Consider the following 23,077-nt stretch of genomic DNA (forward strand, 5'->3'; position numbering starts at 1 on the left):
CTCACCCAGTAAGAGCATTCGCCCCATGTTGGCTGGGTCCTGCAGCGGCCTGGGTTCGAATTCCACCTGCAGCCCTTTGCTGCGTGTCATCCCCTATCTCTCTCTCCCCCTTTCATTTATATCCACTGTCACTATAATAAAGAGAAAAGCCCCAAAAAATAATCTGTAAGAAAAAAAAAAACTACATTGTGGGGACATTAGCCTAAAACACAGCAACATTACGGGGACTACAACCTGTAAATGGAGCCAAATTGCTGGGATATCAACACTAAAAACACAGCTACAATACACATTTAACAGGAAACCTCATATCATGTTTTTAGAAAGAGAGGTAAAAAAAAACAGTTGATAAAACAGCGAGCTAGCTTTTAGTGGGGAAGGAGGCTAGCTGTGAAAAGTTAGCGTGAAGTTAGCTTGAAACGTGGTGATATTTCAGCTCTCCATGAACATTGTTCATACTTTCCTCTTAAAACAACATAAATATTTGGGATAAATAAGCAAATAAACAAAGTTACTGTACGTTATCAATGGCAGAACAGGACAGAATCAGAACTTTGGCTTACGATGTTAGCTAGTGACAATATTTACATATGGTTAGCTACCTTACCATGTGCTGTACTGCTGGCTGAAGCAACGTTAGTGGCATAAGATGTAGAGGAAGCAGCGCTGGTGATGGTGATGATGGTGATGGTAGGCATAACTGATCAGCACAATAAGCCGGCATGTTAGTTTAACAAAACACACTGCGTTAATGGGACAAGCTCCAAACCAATCTCAAAAGTCTTTCTTGATTCAGAGAAAAAACTAAAAGACGATCAAGGTAAGCCTTTTTGACATTTGGTCCACAAACTGGGTTTGCCAAAAGCATCTTAGAGTCAATTTAGTTTAAAGTAGGGCTGTCAGCATAAACGTATGTATCAGCATAAAAAAGTTTAATCGCATACCGCCATTTTTTAATTTATTTTACACTTCACTCGGCTTCACGTCGTGCCTAACAACGCCACTTAGCTGTTCTAAAATCACTAGAATCTAGCTAGGCTACTATTTTGACCCTTTGCTGCACCTTTACTTATCATCAATTTATAATAAAATAGTTCAAAGATAAAATAGTGATGGTGGAGGGAGGGGGCAATGGATCAGCTATTCAGAAGGGAAATGGCGAAAAAAGCTACTGAGGTGGTGTGAGGTCCTTGTCCTCGTCGCCCTGTACCTTCTTCCTGAGGAAAGCAGCCTAAAAATGTCACTTGCTGGATGGGACTGATCAGCAGCAATTTTAGCTGCCCTCTTCTTGACTTCCTCCTATCACATCCTGCTGCTGCAGGCTGCAGGCATGATGGAGACAGACAGCAGCAATAACTCTGAATGGCGCTTTTAATTTTCAAAACTCCAGGACGGCTCGTAGATAAGTCGAAAGCCATGTGCACGTTGTGTAAAGCCGAACTGAAATATCACCAAAGCACGTCAAGCTTGAGCTGCCACCTACGACCTAAGCATAGTAGTACAGTTAACGTGACTCAGGTTGATGTTAGCAGGCTCAGGCAAAGCACTATTTTGGAGAGTGTTAGTTGCCGACCTGCAGATGAAACCAAATCCCAAAATAATTACTACTACAATATAATTTAAGTGGAAAACATCCAGTAATTAGTACTTGTTTTGGTTCTTATTTGAATGGAAAGTCTAGAGATGCTAATGGCAAACAACAGAGCAGCGAAGCCTTACCAGAGGAGGAGCTGGTTATGCTGGTGGTGGTACTGGTGGTGGTACTGGTGGTTGGGGTTAGAGGCATGCTAGTGGTAGGGATGGTGGATGGAGATGTAGTGATGGAAGGAAGAACTGGACATCACAAAGCATACAGCAGAACGAGAGGGCCCACACATGGAAAACAAAATGGTTTTAATGCCGAAATCAGGTTCGCCCAACGCTTGCGTGCAAATCTTGAAACTTCCAACATGCATTAACTTTTTACACACATGTTAAACTGTGTACTTTACTTACTCGTACTACGTGCAAAGTAACAACCCAGTCTCAGTTATTTAATCTATTGATTCATGCACATGGACACGTTTGTCATTTTTTTTCGTGGTGGTGAGCATGAATTTTAAACTAATGTATTTCAATGGGAAGCATCTTTTGTGATCACAGCACGACTACGGTAGCGAGTAGTATGATGTTTCCCCTCCATTGATAGTTTTAAAACACATCTCAAGACATATTTGTTCTTAGTGGCCTTTGGTTGCTCTTAGAGGTTTATAGCATTTTAATAATTGTACTGTATTTTCTTTTTTTATTGCTATTTTATTTTTATTTGTGTTATTATATGACTCCTGTTGCTTTGATTTAAGTTGTTGTGCTGCGCATTTCAATTTGTACAGTAATTTGGTCAACTTTGGTTGTTTTAAACATACCATATAGATAAACTGGACTTGACTAGTATGAAAAGCCGAAAATTCGCGCAGGGAGGTTGGTTGGGGGGGGTGGATGGGTCCAACAACACAGGACTTTCACCCAGGAGACCGGGGATCGTGTCCCGCGTGTGACGATTAATTTCCCCGTTGTTCTTGTCCTAAACACACGTCCCGTTCTTGTCGCGCGTCCCCCAGAGACCCAACACGTTTTCACACTCATCTCGTAAAATATGGACGCTTGGTCAGGTGCCTTTGTCGTTCTTATTGACACCAAAAGTCTCCTTTAGCGCTATAAGTAAACGCGCTTGGTCGGGACTATTGCCGTCCCTTTAGCGCTGTAAGTAAACGCGCTTGGTCGGGACTATTGCCGTCCCTTTAGCGCTGTAAGTAAACGCGCTTGGTCGGGACTATTGCCGTCCCTTTAGCGCTATAAGTAAACGTCTTGGTCGGGACTATTGCCGTCCCTTTAGCGCTGTAAGTAAACGCGCTTGGTCGGGACTATTGCCGTCCCTTTAGCGCTGTAAGTAAACGCGCTTGGTCGGGACTATTGCCGTCCCTTTAGCGCTATAAGTAAACGCGCTTGGTCGGGACTATTGCCGTCCCTTTAGCGCTGTAAGTAAACGCGCTTGGTCGGGACTATTGCCGTCCCTTTTGACGCAGTTATGTTAAGGAGAAGGTCGTGGGTGGGCGTACGATTCCGTGACAAGCGGGAGGAAAGATAAAAGCGACTATAGCGAGCGTGACAAGCGGGACGTGAACCCCTCTCTCCTGGTGAAAGTCCTGTTTGACCCATCCACCCCCCCATCCAACCTCCTTACATACTACTCTCTAAATCCTCTCTAACTGCTGCTCTCCCCGGGGCGTTACACAAACACGCTGAAAGACGCCTTTTTCGTCGCATCAGACGCTGACAGCCACTGTCCTAACGTCCTTATTTTACAAGTTCGGAATGAGAACGGGTTGAGAGACCACGTCCGTCTCCAGCGTGTGACATTTCCTTTCCCGTTCTTGATGCTTCCCATTTCGTGTTGACCACCACGAAAAAAAACGAGATGAACGTGTCCATGTGCACGAATCAATAGATTAAAAATAACGTGACCATTTCACGAAATGCCGTGAGACCATGTTGAAAGTAAAGGGTATTTTCTACTTCACATACATGTTTGAAATTCAAGTGAACTGCACTTTCCTTTGTAAGAACAAAAACATCCTTATTACCCTAATCAAAAAGCTCATTTTCACACATTTCTTGGAACGTTCATTCGTCTTTTAAACTTCTCAGATGGAGAAAAGAATGACAGAAAGGTTAATTAAGTAATGAAAAGCTTTTATGTGGTGGTAGTGGTAGATAATATTTATCTAGTCTCAGTTCTCCTGAGTCCAACACATTCATCCGGACCAATTCATCAGAGAGGAATTAGCTGAGTTTTCTCGCAGGTAGATAATGAATAATAGAGTAAATGAATGAATAATAGAGGATTTTACTTTTCAGAGGAGCAAGGAAAAGTGATATAGCTCCGAGCAACTTTTCATGGGTCCTTGAAAAGGTCAAACATGGCAAAAATTTAGGGGGGTTTGGATGTTTTATCAGCAAAAAACCTCTTAAAAAAACATGTGTGAAAAAAACAACTTGTTTTTGGTGATGAACTTCAAATGACTTCCTCAGGAAGTTTACCTTTTGGATCTTAGATGAGGGCCCAAATTTATCTTAAAGGTGCCCTGCCACTAACCTGACTCCGCCAGATAGCTTACTTCGCATTTTCTCGGCATATCCATCTGGGAACTTTCCGTTGGAGAACTTTTGGGAAGGGGTGATAATACTGGTTAGCCGATTGGATAAACCATCTGTCTATCACCACCTATGTTGGTGATAGACGGGCCAAATCAACCAATCAGATCAACGATATATCAAACTCTTGTCGGGAGAAGAGCAAAAACTTCTTTTCCTCTGAGAAAAGCCTCCAGTGCCGTTAGCTCTTCTTTCAATGAAGGAATACTTTTTAATTTGGATAAAATTTGCGCGATAGCTACGCTCATCTCATCCGTGGAAGCCGCCACGTTGTTTAGACTGAACAGTCGCTTCTCGTTGAACCTCGTTAAACCCGCCTCCAAACCAACGCTGATTGGTCGGTCGTTTGGCGAACGGCTCCAAATCTTCTCTGTCTCAAGATGCCAGACTGATCTGGGAGTTGAAAACTGGAGCTCGTGAGATCAGGACGGTCTCATGAGGCTACCCTGCCACACGTATTTCATGACTTTGTGGTAATGTCTGAAGGTCTACCATGGACTCTGTAACTTGGTTTCCTCGTTTCAAGCCATTCTAGCGTGGTTTAGAAAGCCTGCAGGAAGACTCAGCTCCATTTGTGCCAACTCTCATTAATATTCAACGAGCTAAGCTGCTTGACTCTGACTGGCTAACAGCTAGCCAATGAGAGCATGGCTATCAGCATCCTTTACCCAGGGCAACTGGGCGAGCTCATGAATAGTAATGAGCTCAGGCAACATGATGTCAGACTGACCAGCTGTTGTAATTGGCCTGATTTCTAGAGCAGACAGAGGAGGTAGCAGTTAATTTTCACATTCACGACATAACACAAACACATATGGACCTCACATATTTCAACATATGCAAGTAAAAACAGTTTTGTGTGGCAGGGCACCTTTAATTTTACAAGAGATGAGGCAAAAGAGAAGGGGAACTAAAAGTTGCTATTGACATAAATCAAGAGATAAACATTCAAGATCATCAGCTGAACAAAGCATGCTCATGTTATCGTACTGAGACTTATGAACAACAATTCTAACGATATACTACGAAATTAGGCGACTGCCGGCCGGTCACATGACTTGAATTACATTTTTGCCAGCAAAAAGGTGACTGGGAGCCGGGTAGAGAGCAATAGATGGTTCCCATTTCATGCTGGCCACCACGTAAAAAAACGAGAGAAACGTGTTGTTGTACACGTATCAATAGATTAAAAATAATGTGACAATTACACAAACTGCCGTGAGACCGTGTTGGATCACAACATGGAAATAGGAAAACGTTGGCGTTATTTTGTCACTTATTGGGAGCAGTAGGCTAGATGGAGCCGGTTACCTCCAGGATCTGTGCTAAGCTAGGCTAGATGGAGCCGGTTACCTCCAGGATCTGTGCTAAGCTAGGCTAGATGGAGCCAGTTACCTACAGGATCTGTGCTAAGCTAGGCTAGATGGAGCCAGTTACCTCCAGGATCTGTGCTAAGCTAGGCTAGATGGAGCCAGTTACCTCCAGGATCTGTGCTAAGCTAGGCTAGATGGCGCCAGTTACATCCAGGATCTGTGTTAAGCTAGGCTAGATGGAGCCAGTTACCTCCAGGATCTGTGCTAAGCTAGGCTAGATGGAGCCGGTTACCTCCAGGATCTGTGCTAAGCTAGGCTAGATGGAGCCGGTTACGTCCAGGATCTGTGCTAAGCTAGGCTAGATGGAGCCAGTTACATCCAGGATCTGTGTTAAGCTAGGCTAGATGGAGCCAGTTACCTCCAGGATCTGTGCTAAACTAGGCTAGATGGAGCCGGTTACCTCCAGGATCTGTGCTAAGCTAGGCTAGATGGAGCCGGTTACCTCCAGGATCTGTGCTAAGCTAGGCTAGATGGAGCCGGTTACCTCCAGGATCTGTGCTAAGCTAGGCTAGATGGAGCCAGTTACCTCCAGGATCTGTGCTAAGCTAGGCTAGATGGAGCCGGTTACCTCCAGGATCTGTGTTAAGCTAGGCTAGATGGAGCCAGTTACCTCCAGGATCTGTGCTAAGCTAGGCTAGCGGTGGAGCCGTCAGACAGAGTTACGACACGCACGGAGATGAGAAGGGTATGTATGGACTTATCTAACTCTGGGGGATACGGGGAATAAGACCCAATAAGTCGGCGTGTTCCTTTGAATGTACATCCCGCCCGAGAGCGTCAAAAGTGACGGCAAGAGTCACGACTAAGCGGGTTTAGATATGACGCTAAAGGACTTTTTGCGTCATTAACAGCGCCAAAGGCACCTGACCAAGTCTCCGTATTTTACACGATGGGAGTGAGAATGTGTTGTTGAAAGCTCTGCGTTTCAGGAGCCAAACATGCCCCCCCAACATCTCCCTACGAGGATCTTCACGCTCTTATACAGTCAGCAGCCGTCAATGTGCTGCTGACTGTAAGAAATACGTGGAATTCAGAGCTTTACTTTTCGTAGCTGCATGTACACATGGTTCATGAGAACAGCCTGCAGCTAAACAACATTAAAGAGCATTTCAAAAAGAAGGGATGGGGTTAAAGGAGGCTGAAAAACTAGAGTACGGGGAGAAATAACAGGGTGAAGGACTAAGGAACTAGGAAGGAGGTGAAATCATAGGAGGCGTAAGAAGCTACAGATGCTAAAGAAGGAGAAGGAAGTCAGAAGGGTATTAGAAGAAGGCTGCACGAAGAGAAGGGCGAGGGTTGCTTACCGTAGGTGATGGCATTAGTAGCACTGATGGTGTTAGTGGAGTCAGTGGATGGGGTGGTGGGAGAGGAAGTAGCTGGGGGGTCGGGATGAGAGAGAGAAAGATGCAGTAGATAATGAATGGTTGTGACCAGGGCTTCACGGGGCATTCACACCAATAAAACGATCCAGTGATTTGGCTGCAATGTTGTGCGGTGTATGGGCCTGTTGTGCGGTGTATGGGCCTGTTGTGCGGTGTATGGGCCTGTTGTGCGGTGAATTAGCCTGACAAGCCAGACCCACATCAAGATGTTGGGCCTGGGAACTCACCATTGTGCGTCTAGATTTCTAGGCTAGCAGTGTATGAGTGTGTCAATGAAATGATGAAATGATTTCATAATCCCCGCATTTTCGTTGCAAAAAAGTCACATATATCTTAGCAGAAAGTTGAAAAATGTTGCGTTTACTTCACACAAGAGCAGCCATTTTCCCCTGTTGCCATGGGAACGTTATGAAGTGACGTAATTACGCGACGTGAACATCATCGAAAAGCTGCAAACTCCGCGATGAAGCCACGATGGAACCACAGTTTTTGCAAGTTCCCGCAATTTCATCACATAAAATTGCATAAATATTCCGCATATTCCATCACATTTTTTAAGGAAACGTGCCGCATAATCAAGGATTTTAGCCCAAAACAATCACAAAAAAACTCTGCATTTTTCTGGAAGGACTGCGTGTCATAGTTATGACAGTGTCATGTCACGATAATGTCGACACCTTCAAGTTTTCCATCAGATCGTTTATAGCAGGGGTGTCAAACTCATTTTCCCAGAGGGCCACACTGGAAAAAGAGAATCACACCGAGGGCCAGACATGGAGAGTTTACTTTTCTTACTGCATGTCACTTTTCTTTTTTTTTTTGGTAGCTTTTTCCCTCATTTTTGTTGTTTTTGTTCCGACTTTTTTTGTGGCTTTCTCAGACATTTGTCACTTTTTTGTAAATTTATTGATTTTTTCCGGCATTTTTGTACGCTTTTTGTTGACATGAAGGCCTACAAAAGGAGAGGGAGAGAGAGAGAGATGGAGAGAGAGGGAGGTAGAGAGAGGGGGAGAGAGAGAGAGGGAGGTAAAGAGAGGGGGAGAGAGAGAGAGAGAGACACAGAGAGAAAGAGGGGGAGAGAGAGAGAGGGATAGAGAGAGAGAGAGGGAGAGAGAAAGAGAGAGGGAGGTAGAGAGATGGGGAGAGAGAGAGGGAGAGAGAGAGAGAGAGAGGGAGAGAGAAAGAGAGAGAGAGAGAGAGGGAGAGAGAAAGAGAGAGAGGGAGAGAGAGAGAGAGAGGGAGATGGAGAGAGAGAGAGAGGGAGAGAGGAAGAGAGAGAGCGGGACAGAGAGAGAAAAAGAGAGAGAGAGAGAGAGAGAGGGAGAGAGAGAGAGAGAAAAGATGGTGCCGCTGCTCAATAGCCTCAGGAAGGAACTGGTTAAAATATTTTTGTTGACATGAAGGCCTACAAAAGTCATCAAAAGAGTTCCTTAGCCGTCAGAGAATTTAACAAATCAAGCAAAAACAAAGATGACATGTTTCTCAGCCTGAATATGAAATCTCTCTCTCTGCTTTTCGGGGAATTTCTGAGTCTCAGAGTCGGCAAATCTGCCAAATTCTGCTCTGAATGTCAGATAATTACAGTTTAAAAAACACTCTCCTGTGTTTTTGGTTTGGCACACAACTAGGTGGGCGGAAATTTATTGTGAACCTAAACTGATATACAGACCAGATCTAAATCTGCAAGGGGCCGGAATTTGGCCCGCGGGCCTCGAGTTTGACATGTGGTTTATAGATTTCGACGTTTCTGGCCGCCCTTGAAGGCAGCTTCTTTGCACAGGAGAAAGAAAAGAGATGAGCAAGACATAGCGAGTGCTTTGTTGTTGCAGGAAACAGTCAGCTATTCCACAAAGTCCCGGGCAGTTCAGAGCTCGTGTTTGGTGTGTTAAATCTTTCTCGTGGCAGAGATAGAGGCAGTGATGTTTCCTGTTTCCTGTACGGGACTCCCACACCGCCTCACAACACACCCACAAGTCTGATCTCTGGTTACATGATTGGCCACCGCAGCATGACGTGGGCTTGTAACATTTTCACTGCAGGACTTACTTGTAACAGAGTATTTTTACAGAGTGGTATTTGTACTTTTACTGAAGTGAAGGATCTGAATACTTCCACCACTGCCTACAACATACCCGTGCACTTGCACAAGAGATACAGTAGAGATGCACCGATTACAACTTTCTAGGCCGATTCTGATTTCTGATTTTCTTTGAGTTAGACCAGCTGATACCGATTTTAGCCGATTCCGATTTCATTTTTTCTAACCACTTCACAGCACACAGAAATATTAATTTTTTATCTTTTCTTTAATAGAACATGTGTTGAACAGATAATGGATCACTATAAAATAGAACTATATAAATTACTCCTGGTGTGGGACATTCACACACATCTAAAGAGCAATGTTAGAACCATTTCCTTCTTTTCACATCAATATCAACTAAAGAAATGTGATTTAGGTTTTTGGTGTCGTCCCTCCACGCCCTACTTTCTCCTTGCAGGTGTTGCATATTGTAAACTTGTTATCTTCTGCACACACGCTGAAGAATTCCCAAACAGCTGACATGTTGCAGGTTAATTCACCAGGTTCCTACATGTGGAGAATAGCGCCGACACACGGAGGAGAAGTTGAGAGAAAGGAGAAAGAGAGCGTGCTGTGGCGACCGTGCCGTGGCGACCGTGCCGTGGCGACCGTGCCGTGGCGACCGTGCCGTGGCGACCGTGCCGTGGCGACCGTGCCGTGGCGACCGTGCCGTGGCGACCGTGCCGTGGCGACCGTGCTGTGGCGTCCGTGTGTGCGTGCGTCCTTGAGAACTGTAACTGGTATAACTTATGTTGTCAGTTAATTGTAGCGTTGACCGGCATGAAATCACCATATGTCAGACTGACCTGCCGGTCGCCGGTCATGGCCGAGCACGTGAAAACCGGCAAATTCCGGTCAACGGCCGGTCTATCGGTGCATCTCTGATGCATAGTACTTACAAATAACACTAAACCACTGCACTATACGGACCAATCTAGTTCCAGGATTGACTGTATAACCCTGTGAGCGCTCTCCCATGGCCTGTTGACCTGCTGTAGTCATTTATAATTGGAAACAAGCTGCAGCTCGATTAGAATTTGCTCGACTCCTTTTCCTCTCTCGAGCACAATCCCAGGAAAACTGACCTTTAGAAAAATGTCCCTCTGAGGAATCCTTAGCACAGGATAATGTGAGAACTGACATTTAGGGAGTGGGTTTGGGTCACGTCGTCAGCTGGCCCCCAAGCTACTGTTCTGACGATTGCTACTGTAAGTTCCAGATATTGTGACTTTCTGGAGCAAAGGCGATTGGCTAGAATGAGATTTTTGGGTCTTTGGGTCACGATCCGTGCACGTATCATACTCCATTTACAATGGTTTTGGCCAGGCAGTAAGGGACTGAACAGCCCCCTAGGGTGGTTTTCTTTAACAACGTTCGCTGGTTCCTTCACGTATGATCCCCTCAGGACACAAAGGGGTCATTTAAGGAATATGTCTTTAACGGATCAAGCCTGAGGAGATTAGTTTCCAAGTTGTTTTAATGGGAGTGAGCGACAGATGGTGAATGCTTAATACACTACAACCTCTCTACACTCTTCTTCCCATCTGCAGACACTCGAGCTGAGTTGTGAAGGAGAGTTAAGAGGTAAGATCACGCCGAATGTCCTCATTTCAACCAACTTGAATCAACTCCTGTCCTTGTTTCGACTTCTTTTCTTCTCAAATTAGATTTTATTTCATTATAAGAGCCGAAAATCATAAATCAAAGGGCGTAACAATCTGTACAACATATCACACCCTCAACCTTAGAGCCTTGATTCAAATTTCTTTTGACAATTTTCAGGAAATTCGGTTAAAATGTGCTTCTTGCTTGTCCTTTTTGTGCGATCAACCAACGACAATGACTTAATTATGACGGGAGAAGCTGATGAGTAAGTATTTGTTTAAAGCGTAACTCTCGCCAAAATGCAACCTAGGGTCTTTTTGTGAATGTACCCGAGTCAAACTTTCGTTTAAAAGCATAATTAGGATGCAAACTCCACTTTTAAGATTGACCGTATTCTCGTTGGGTCCATCGTTCCACACTGAACTTTTTGACCGTTTTTAGGGGGTCATCCTGGTACTTTCAGTGCACTGACTTTTTGCGTCATCTACACTATATACTTAAAACTAAGTGTTTGAAGTGTGACAGTAGGCGCTTTGAGACACAGCCACTGAGTTGTGGACAGAACAAGACATTTGAGGACGTCATCTTGGGCTTTTTTGGGAAACTCTGATCCACATTTTTCACCATTTTCTGACATTTTAGAGACCAAAGAGCTAATCCATTCATCCAGAACATAATCATTAGTTGCAGCTCTACTTAAAGCATAACTCTCGCCAAAATGCAACCTAGGGTCTTTTTGTGAATGTACCCGAGTCAAATTTTTGTTTAAAAGCATATTTAGGACGGAATCACCACTTTTAAGATTGACCGTATTCTCGTTTTCGGTCAAATGGTCTTTTGAATGGGAGTGCTAGGGGCACTACTATGCTAGCCTCAAAATATCTATTTTTAAACCACTAAGAAGGCTCGACACAACATGAGACTTTGCTCCAAGTATCACCAGGAGCTCTACACCTTAACGGAAGACTTGACAACATTGGTTGTGTGAATGAACGGACTCCATAGGAGGAAATGTCATTCTTACATGAGGCTCCTTTTTCAAATACAAGTTCAATATTGTGTTTCACTAACGACAAAACAACGAATTATCCATGCATTTATATGGAACTAAGCTTTAGGAGCTCTCCATCTTTACTCTCCTCCCTGTGAACAACTCACTGTAGCGGTTGGTTTTTCCGGTCACCGTCCATCTCGCCAGTCAAAAATAGTCTCCGAATGCACCGTAACAGGGAGGAGAGTAAAGATGGAAAGCTCCTAAAGCTTAGTTCCATATAAATGCATGGAGTCTCATGTTGTGTCGAGCCTTCTTAGTGGTTTAAAAATAGTGATTTTGATGTGATCATAGTAGTGCCCCTAGCACTCCCATTCAAAAGGCCATTTGACCTAAAAACTAAAATACAGTACATCTTAAAAGTGGCGATTCCATCCTAAATATGCTTTTAAACTAAAGTTTGATTCGGGTACATTCACCAAAACACCCTAGGTTGCATTTTGGCGAGAGTTACGCTTTAACGATGGAACAATTTTCAAAACTTTCTGTCAACTGACTTATTCGTTTTAGCCCTCTGGAGCCATTTCCCCCACTGGATAAAGAACTACTAACAGCCACTAACATCTGGCTTTTGTCTTTAGGTTTCAATCGGCATTCATTCCCGGGACAAAATAGTCACAGGTAGCAATGGAAACATGACACCCAGGTGGACACTCTGCCCTTTTTTCCCGAAGAAAATGCTATGACTTCTTTGGTATTCGTAAAAATTCTTTTTCATCTCAGTCACAAAGTCCATCTGTCTGTCTCCGTCCAAGCAGCACTCGGACATCATACAAAATTACACCTCAGTCACATTAGCTACAAGAGACAGCGACAAAGCGGCAGACTGCCATTCATTTTCAATGGGAGTGGCCATTTGCCAAAGATGAGTGATGAGCTTGCCGCAGCCACTCAGCAAGACGAGGCCAAAATAGACAAGAAGTCTATTTTATGCAAATGCTGAGCGATGCGACAAAGCGACAGCCAATCAGAGCGAAGGCAGCGTGAGGGCAGCGTGACGCATGTACGTTGGTTGCTCGAGTCGAAGAAAATCATTCAAGATGGTGGAAACGCTTCAGGACATCGTATTTCTGTATATATCTGATATGTTTGGCATTTTATCTCAAATATTTTGTTACCCCGATCGAGAAATAAATACTTTTAAATCCAAAAACATCGTTCTTGTGACTTGACAATACCTCTGAAGTGACTTGTAAGACCTCTTGCAGATACAAGGCAATAGCATGCAAGGCTACTATCAAAGCCCGTCTACGGAAAGCCAGTCCACTCCCTATTAAGCCCCATTGTACCGAATGTGGTTGCAGTTCCACCAGAGTTCCACTGGGGGAGATCACGGTCCAGTGCAAAATGAATGGGAGTCTATGGAGCTAGACGGCTAAATGAATGGGAGTCTATGGAGCTAGATGGCTAAATGAATGGGAGTCTATGGAGCTAGACGGCTAAATGAATGGGAGTCTATGGAGCTAGACGGCTAAATGAATGGGACCCTATGGAGCTAGATGGCTAAATGAATGGGACCCTATGGAGCTAGATGGCTAAATGAATGGGAGTCTATGGAGCTAGTATCGAGAGAGTGGAACTTCTTCCCATATTAGAAATTCTTTGCTACTATCCATACGGACGCGTCACCGTGTCAAATGTTCACAGAAACAAATCAATCAAACTTTAGTTCTGCAAAGCTGTGAGAAAATGGAGGAAAAACGTATTTTAGTGGTGTCCATGTTCCCGGTCCTGTACAATCTAACCTTTTCATACAGAGACATTAACATTAACAACAATGCATGGACTTTTGCCAAGCTAATCAGAAGTAGGCTAGGCACGCCCATCAAGCGAGTGCGTGTTGCTGTCTTTTGTAGCTAATGTGACTGTAGGGTTAGTCAGCACTGAGTTTGAAAGCGAGACTGAATAAGTTACCGATATAGGTAAGAAGTAAGCACCGTAACATTGTCACTGCCCGGGTTTTCCTGGGCGCATTCCTGACATTGATCGTTACAAGAAGAAAACGAAAGACATACTCGTCTACTGGCAATGGGAAACGTTTATCGGCTATTTTTAGCAGGTTTTCCTGTGTTTAAAAGCCTGCAAATATGTGCTAATTTGGTTGGAAATATGGTATCACTAACAACATCTTTCTTCCTCTAGTTTCTTCGGTTTTTATTCTATCGTCTTCTTTCCTGTCTCCTCATCTTACCTTCTTATTTTTTGCCTTCTTTCTCTTCTTAAATCAGATCTCTCTTCTCACATTTTGCCCTTCTGATCCTCCAACATCCCCATCTCCTTTTCTCCTCAAACTAAGACCTTAAATCATTTTACTTGTTCAGAGTAGTTTGACATTATTTGGGAAAGTTTTGAGGCTATAATGTGTTCTGGACTTCGGGGAACGTGGAGGTGCTCTGAACCAAGTCTGGTTGAGCTTGGAGAGTTTCTCATAACAAGATGTCCAGAATCCATCGTGAGGGTTAAGCAGCTTTAGGGGGCGTTCAGGAGAACTTTGGGGACATTGGGACTTCCTTAACAAGGCACATCGAGCAGACGCTGACGGCAAAAAACATCATCCTGCCAAGCTGAATGGGAAATGTATGGAACCAATGTTGCCAAGGCTGAGAGTTCAAATCCCTGTGCATTCACCTGAATTAAATATGTATGAAGTTGTGGAGGAGAACCACAGTTATGGAAAACTTTCTTGGCAGCAGGTTTTTGGGAATCATTCACATCAGTGTGTGTACATCAGTGAATAATTCAAGGAAGGAACACAGCCAGGGTACATTTGCTAGCGGGACAACAATGTATGCACTCACGGTGCATAAAAGTGCACCGGAAACAAGGTTTTAACCTAAAGTTCAAGTTGCACTCTTCCTGAAAGATTCAGGGTGGCTTAGACATTCTTGAAAGTAGGCATGGAAGTGAAATAAGCATACAGTTTATACCCAATAATCCCTGATGAACAAGTCAACTCAACCCACAAACCTTCAGAAGGTGTAATAGTTACAGACAACAGAGGTTTAGGAAACACTGATATGGATATGTTGAAGAACTGTTTGACAGTCTGCAGTACTGGTGGCAGAAAGGAACTGTCTGCAATGGCTGTCAGTTGAATCTGTAAGTATTTTCCTACCTATCTGTTTAAAAATACAATCGTTTGTTGTGACCTAAAGTTTCTGCCAAGCAACAGTAGCTAGTAAGTATTGATATGGTCATTTGCAGTACAAAAGAGGAAAACATTGCTCAAAGTGTAACGTCTGCAATGGCTATCAATTGAATCTGTAAGTAAATATGTTTCTACTAGCTGTTCAAAATAGCATGTGAGAGGAGTGATGAGAATTTCTGCTAATCGCTCACGAAGCTGTTCGTTCAATCCGCTCTGCTTCTCAAAAAGTAGCTTCAGGTCATTAAAAGACGGTCCCTGTTACTCAAAGTCGCTCCTGGCCTCTAGAAGTCGTTCCCTGTTGCTCAAAGTCGCTCCCGGCTGCTCAAAGTCGCTCCCGGCATTTAGAAATCGCTCCCTGTTGCTCAAAGTCGCTCCCGGCCTCTAGAAGTCGTTCCCTGTTGCTCAAAGTCGCTACCGGCTGCTCAAAGTCGCTCCCGGCATCTAGAAGTCGTTCCCTGCTGCTCAAAGTCGCTCCCGGCATCTAGAAGTCGCTCCCGGCTGCACAAAGTCGCTCCCTATTGCTCAAAGTCCCTCCCGGCCTCTAGAAGTCACTCCCTGTTTCTCAAAGTCGCTCCCTGCTGCTCAAAGTCGCTCCCGGCCTCTAGAAGTCGCTCCCTGCTGCTCAAAGTCGCTCCCGGCCTCTAGAAGTCGCTCCCGGCCTCTAGAAGTCGCTCCCGGACTCTAGAAATCGCTCCCTGCTGCTCAAAGTCGCTCCCGGCATCTAGAAGTCGCTCCCTGTTTCTCAAAGTCGTTCCCTGCTGCTCAAAGTCGCTCCCGGCCTCTAGAAGTCGCTCCCGGCTGCACAAAGTCGCTCCCGGTTGCTGAAAGTCGCTCCCGGCATTTAGAAGTCGCTCCCGGCTGCTCAAAGTCGCTCCCGGCATTTAGAAATCGCTCCCTGTTGCTCAAAGTCGCTCCCGGCCTCTAGAAGTCGTTCCCTGTTGCTCAAAGTTGCTACCGGCTGCTCAAAGTCGCTCCCGGCATCTAGAAGTCGTTCCCTGCTGCTCAAAGTCGCTCCCGGCATCTAGAAGTCGCTCCCGGCTGCACAAAGTCGCTCCCTATTGCTCAAAGTCCCTCCCGGCCTCTAGAAGTCACTCCCTGTTTCTCAAAGTCGCTCCCTGCTGCTCAAAGTCGCTCCCGGCCTCTAGAAGTCGCTCCCTGCTGCTCAAAGTCGCTCCCGGCCTCTAGAAGTCGCTCCCGGCCTCTAGAAGTCGCTCCCGGCCTCTAGAAGTCGCTCCCGGACTCTAGAAATCGCTCCCTGCTGCTCAAAGTCGCTCCCGGCATCTAGAAGTCGCTCCCTGTTTCTCAAAGTCGTTCCCTGCTGCTCAAAGTCGCTCCCGGCCTCTAGAAGTCGCTCCCGGCTGCACAAAGTCGCTCCCGGTTGCTCAAAGTTGCTCCCGGTTGCTCAAAGTTGCTCCCGGCATTTAGAAGTTGCTCCCTGTTGCTCAAAGTCGCTCCTGGCTTCTAGAAGTCGCTCCCGGTTGCTCAAAGTTGCTCCCGGCCTCTAGAAGTCGCTCCCGGCTGCACAAAGTCGCTCCCGGTTGCTCAAAGTCGCTCCCGGCATTTAGAAGTCGCTCCCTGTTGCTCAAAGTCGCTCCTGGCCTCTAGAAGTCGCTCCCGGTTGCTCAAAGTCGCTCCCGGCCTCTAGAAGTCACTCCCTGTTGCTCAAAGTCGCTCCCGGCCTCTAGAAGTCGCTCCTGGCCTCTAGAAGTCGCTCCCGGCTGCACAAAGTCGCTCCCGGTTGCTCAAAGTCGCTCCTGGCCTCTAGAAGTCGCTCCCGGTTGCTCAAAGTCGCTCCCGGCCTCTAGAAGTCACTCCGGTTGCTCAAAGTCGCTCCCGGCCTCTAGAAGTCACTCCCTGTTGCTCAAAGTCGCTCCCGGCATTTAGAAGTCGTTCCCTGCTGCTCAAAGTCGCTCCCGGCATTTAGAAATCGCTCCCTGTTGCTCAAAGTCGCTCCCGGCCTCTAGAAGCAGCTCCCTGCTGCTCAAAGCCTCTCGTCTCAATATCGCTCTGCCCTCAACTGAGATTTTGTCACGCTCTAATCAAATCGCTCCAAAAAAGGGGAAAAAAAACTGTTGTATTTATCAGATGAATGGCGCCCACCCTCCCTTCGTGCCCAGAGCTTCGGCAGCAAAATAATCCGCCGGATGACGGGCACTGGGCGGCATGGAGGTAGGGCGGGCGCTCATCTGCACACTTTCATGCAAGAACACAGAGACGGGCTCGGGCATGCTTCGAACTTACGGTGTGAGCGGTACAGGAGCGAAATTGAAGCAGGATGAAGTGGGAGATAAGGCGATGCTCTGACATTTAAATCGCTCCAACCTAAATCCTCACGCTCGCTTGCTCGCTCTGGTTTAAAAAATACAATCATTTGTTGTGACAGAAAGTTTCTGCCGAGCAACTGTTCCCAGTAAGTATTGATTTGGTGATTTGCAGTTCAAAAGAAGAAGTTACCCAAAGTGTATTACTTTGAGATCATCAAACAGAGAGAGTGGATAAATAAAGGTCCCGTTTTTTTGCAGTCTTGTTATTTTTAGGACCAGTTGCTGAGGACAGTGTTCGGCATGCAGAGGTGTTTGTTTTTCCTACCTGGGCAGCCCAGTCCTCGGGAGTCACAGCTGGTAGTGAGTGGTGTGGTGCCTTGCGAGGTGACACCTTTGTGGAAGGGGAGGGGAGATTAAAAACAGAAAGGTTAATCAGTTAAAACGATCAGGGAACATGGATTTTATGTGGGGACAGGTTAGCAAAAAAAGTCAGGTTTTCACACTCTGAATCAGTACAGTATTACAAAATATTAATTTCAGATCAGTTGGTTAATTTAACGTTGATTTAACGAATCAAATAGATTAAAAACAAAAAAACTCACATTACTTATCCAGCTAAAAAAAATGTGATTTTTGATTTTTTTGTTGACATTTTTGTTGCATTTGTTTTGTTGCATTTTTGACGTTTTTGCAATTTTTTCCATTTCTGTCGGGTTTTTAAAGATCATTCGTCTTCTGTGCTTCATTACATCATTTTATATGTTTATTTATAAGTTTTTATTGTCTTTCCTTTAATGTTTTTGTCACTTTTTCCTGCAATGTTGTCGTTTGCAATGTTTTTCGTGGCTAGGCGGTAATAGGAACAACCCCATGATGTATTCTAAGTAATGACAACAAAACTGTTGGCGCGTCCACATGACACAAGCCTTCCAAGATCACGCACGGGCACCCCCCGCCTCCACACAGTTGCTAGTAGCCAAGGAGGACACGGAGGATTAAAGGTCCTATGACATGCTGCTTTCTGGATGCTTTTAAAGTGCCCATATTATGAAAAAATCACCTTTTCTGGGATTTGGGGTGTTATGTTGTGTCTCTGGTGCTTCCACACACATACAAACTTTGAAAAAAATCCATCCATGGTGTTTAGAGTGAGATACAGTTTCTGAATGTGTCCTGCCTTCAGTCTCTGGGTGAGCTGTTCAAAATCGGCACGGCTTGTGACGTCACAAGCCGAAACGAGCAGGCTAACCGCAACCATTAGCTCGTAGCGTTAGCATGCTAACGCTATGGCTAACGCTAGCATGCTAACGCTAGCATGCTACCTCGTTCTCAATAGCAAAGCACTGCTACAACACACACAAGTTCACCATAATCTACAAAAGAACTACTTCCATGTGCGCCCTCATTTAGAAGTCTCCCAGCTAATCCTGCCTTGTAACTGACCCAAGTTGTAGAAACAGCCTTTCTTTTACTGTCTATGGAGCTAGCTAGCTGACATGATCTACATCTGAGCTACTGGGCATGTGCAGTGCAATCAAAGATAGTCCAGAAGAAGAAGAAGAAAAGAGGTCTCACTCTGTAGCTAAAACAGAGACCAGCTGAAAAGAGGATCTGCAGCAGTGAGAGAGAGCGGTGCAGTACAACAACAATATGGTGTTTTTTGAAAATTAAACCATGTAAACCTATTCTGGTACAACCTTAAAATACAATTATGAACCTGAAAATGAGCATAATATGGCTGCTTTAAATAGGCCTTAGTGGTCCCCTAATACTGTATCTGAAGTCTCTTTTATATAGACCCTAGTGGTTCCCAACATTATCGATGAGTCAGAAAATGTTGAGTGTACAGACCACTTTAAGAAGACCACCATGAGTTATGCTCTGGGTTATATGGGGAGAACTTGTCTTCATCCCAATGCCATCTTAGTGCAGAGTCTGTGAAGGGCTTCTGGTACACTCTGCTACTGATGGATCTCCCTTTCTTCTAAAAAAATGTTTGCTGTTTAAATATTGACGTTGTTATTGATAATTTCCACGCTGAAAATCAGATTGAATTGCCAAACGTTTAAGATATGTGCAGCTATTCACCATTTTAGCCTCCAAAATGATATGATTCAGCCACATGAAATCTTTTTATTCTGCAGAGAACAAGAAGTTAACATGATTAACGAGTATGCAGCCATGCTAAAGGCTCTGGGAGCTTCACGCTAACGTCACCATGCTAACATGTTTATGACTATAAGTATACACATGGTTTTCATCAACACATTCAAGCAGTCAGATATAGATTATATATATATATATATATATATATATATATATATATATATATATATATATATATACATACATACAAAAACATCTGAGATAGCCTCAAAAAGTTGGTAATAACAACAAAAATGAGGGAAAAAGTTACAAAAATGTAGAAAAAAGCGACATGCAGTAATACAGTCAAAGATATTTGACTTTTTCAATTAAACAAAAGCACATCAATAAACTTTACGTGTCTGTGCCTTCGGTGTGATTTTCTTTTTCCAGTGAAAATATCCCTCATCTACATATTCTTTAAACTTCTTATCCTGCTCAGGTTTGAGGGGAATTATCCCAGCATGCATTGGAAAAGAGCTGGAGACATCACCAGTTTGGTAATATGATAATCTAATTTGTCCAAATGTAATGTTTCCTGGGAGAACATGAATCTCTTGACATTTTGCATTCGAGAAACTTTCTCACACAGTTTTTCTGATGGCATTCAGATTTGCGATCGCTCAGACTCTCAGATTGGCTGCTTTCAGGGAACCAAATTCCTGCTGTTTTTTTTTTTTTATGCCAGGAACAGTTTGTCTGTCCAATTATGTGCTTATAGCGGCCAAAAAAACCAAGCGCTCATCAAGAGCTTTGGCCATTTGAAATGTAATACAGCAGCTCCGGCCCACACATGCTGTATATTCACAGGCCTTCAGAGGGAGTGGGCGAACAGACGGGCAGTGAAAGCAGAGACTGTGTTGAGTCACACACACACACACACACACACACACAGTAAAAGAAGGAATGTGTTGGAGTGAATGTCAGTAAATCATCGCAGTGATCAGCTGTTGATGGCATGCGGTTCAGAGGAGGTGAGGACTGTGTGGGTACGCGATCCGTGCTGCCTGCACAATTCGACATGCGCAAGATGTTACCACATGCGCAGATGATAATCCTGTTTTATGACTAGGGTTGGGTACCGAACCCGGTACTTTTACCGATACCGACTGAATCACGGCGAAACACACACCGAGTATTGGTTCACGTAAAATCAAAGCAAGCTTATCTGTCCTCTCTGCATGTTGACAGAGAGCAGAGGTCCGACACACAGGTGCGGACGGAGCAAACTACATCGGCTCTGCAGTTTTGTTGAAGTCACAATTGCTAGTAGCCAAGGAGCACACGGAGGATTAAAGGTCCTATGACATGCTGCTTTTTGGATGCTTTTATACAGACCTTAGTGGTCCCCTAATACTGTATCTGAAGTCTCTTTTATATAGACCTTAGTGGTCCCCTAATACTGTATCTGAAGTCTCTTTTATATAGACCTTAGTGGTCCTCTAATACTGTATCTGAAGTCTCTTTTATATAGACCTTAGTGGTCCCCTAATACTGTATCTGAAGTCTCTTTTATATAGACCTTAGTGGTCCCCTAATACTGTATCTGAAGTCTCTTTATATAGACCTTAGTGGTCCTCTAATACTGTATCTGAAGTCTCTTTTATATAGACCTTAGTGGTCCCCTAATACTGTATCTGAAGTCTCTTTATATAGACCTTAGTGGTCCCCTAATACTGTATCTGAAGTCTCTTTATATAGACCTTAGTGGTCCCCTAATACTGTATCTGAAGTATCTTTATATAGACCTTAGTGGTCCCCTAATACTGTATCTGAAGTCTCTTTATATAGACCTTAGTGGTCCTCTAATACTGTATCTGAAGTATCTTTATATAGACCTTAGTGGTCCCCTAATACTGTATCTGAAGTCTCTTTATATAGACCTTAGTGGTCCCCTAATACTGTATCTGAAGTCTCTTTATATAGACCTTAGTGGTCCCCTAATACTGTATCTGAAGTCTCTTTTATATAGACCTTAGTGGTCCCCTAATACTGTATCTGAAGTCTCTTTATATAGACCTTAGTGGTCCCCTAATACTGTATCTGAAGTCTCTTTATATAGACCTTAGTGGTCCCCTAATACTGTATCTGAAGTCTCTTTATATAGACCTTAGTGGTCCCCTAATACTGTATCTGAAGTCTCTTTCCTGAAATTCAGCCTTGGTGCAGAATTACAGCCACTAGCCAGTCCCACAATGAGCTTTCCTTAGGATGTACCATTTCGGCAGTCTGGGGGAACTCATATTACTGTTAAAAAACCTCATGAAGTGAAATTTTCATGCCATGGGACCTTTAAAAAAACATGATGGACTTTTCAGAAGAGGTAATTATCTGAGTTTCTGCTCGGGAAAGTCGCCGGACGCCACAATCTTCTGAACATAGTCAGAGATCCAGAGAGAGCTGTGTGGAGCTGATAGTCTTAATTAGCTTTGTAGCAACTCATTTGACAACGGCTTAAATGTAACGGACCTTCATTAATATCAAAAAGTTACGCACTAAAGCTTTAATTCTTACTCCTTCATACCTGCCTCCCTCTCTTCTTTTTCTTTGTCTCCTCTCTTCTCTTCTCTCTCTCTCTGGCTACATCTACATTGCTATGTTTTGGTTTTAAAAAGGAATATATTCTGCTACGTTTCCCCCCTCTCATTCCCCCTGCTCCAGCGTTTCCCCCTCTCATTCTTCCATGCTCTGGCGTTTCCCCCTCTCATTCCACCTGCTCTGGCGTTTCCCCCTCTCATTCCACCTGCTCTGCTCTGGCGTTTCCCCCTCTCATTCCCCCTGCTCCAGCGTTTCCCCCTCTCATTCCCCCTGCTCTGGCGTTTCCCCCTCTCGTTTCCTTTGCTCATTCCCCCTGCTCCAGCGTTTCCCCCTCTCATTCCCCCTGCTCTGGCGTTTCCCCCTCTCATTCCACCTGCTCTGGCGTTTCCCCCTCTCATTCCCCCTGCTCTGCTCTGGCGTTTCCCCCTCTCATTCCCCCTGCTCAGCTCTGGGGTTTCCCCCCTCTCATTCCTCCTGCTCTGGCGTTTCCCCCTCTCATTCCACCTGCTCTGCTCTGGCGTTTCCCCCTCTCATTCCCCCTGCTCTGCTCTGGCGTTTCCCCCTCTCATTCCCCCTGCTCTGCTCTGGCGTTTCCCCCCTCTCATTCCTCCTGCTCTGGCGTTTCCCCCCTCTCATTCCCCCTGCTCAGCTCTGGGGTTTCCCCCCTCTCATTCCTCCTGCTCTGGCGTTTCCCCCTCTCATTCCCCTATGCATGTATGTAGTATATATGTATGTACAGTATGTATGTAGTATATATGTATGTACAGTATATATGTATATATATATATATATATATATATATATATATATATATATATATGTATGTATATATGTATGTAGTATATGTATGTATGTATGTAGTATATATATGTATGTATGTATATATGTATGTAGTATATGTATGTATGTATGTAGTATATGTATGTATGTATGTAGTATATATATGTATGTATGTATATATGTATGTAGTATATGTATGTATGTATGTAGTATATATATGTATGTATGTATATATGTATGTAGTATATGTATGCATGTATGGTTATGTTGTGTTGAAATATCTGAACAGCAGATACTGTTTGTTTGTTCAGGAGATAAAAATCACTGGTGTCTTCATCCTCTCCTCCTCTCCTCCTCTCCTGTCTCTCCTATCTCTCCTCCATTACTATCCTCTTCCTCTCTTACATTACTGGACTTTTGTTCTCTTTCCTATCTCCCTCCCCCCCCCGTTTCTGTCCCCTCCATTCTGCTCTCTGCTTATCTTCCTCTGAGCGGCATGTTGTGATTAGAGAAA

The 23,077-nt window shown here is 44.4% G+C and overlaps 1 protein-coding gene across 1 annotated transcript in view; it reads right to left on the bottom strand.

The window, feature by feature from the left end:
- Positions 1-1,660: 1,660 nt before the first annotated feature.
- LOC116045384 (adhesion G-protein coupled receptor G6-like) overlaps positions 1,661-23,077 on the bottom strand; it is a 76,104-nt gene continuing 54,687 nt past the window's right edge. Inside the window, exons 8-10 of the mRNA XM_035995081.1 lie at positions 17,426-17,491; positions 6,872-6,943; positions 1,661-1,833 (exon numbers count right to left, since the gene is read on the bottom strand). Of these exons, the coding sequence (XP_035850974.1) occupies positions 1,661-1,833; positions 6,872-6,943; positions 17,426-17,491 (311 nt within the window). The remainder of the gene's footprint in view (positions 1,834-6,871; positions 6,944-17,425; positions 17,492-23,077) is intronic.

The sequence above is a fragment of the Sander lucioperca genome, chromosome 19, assembly GCF_008315115.2.
Source record: "Sander lucioperca isolate FBNREF2018 chromosome 19, SLUC_FBN_1.2, whole genome shotgun sequence".
Classification (NCBI taxonomy): Eukaryota; Metazoa; Chordata; class Actinopteri; order Perciformes; family Percidae; genus Sander; species Sander lucioperca.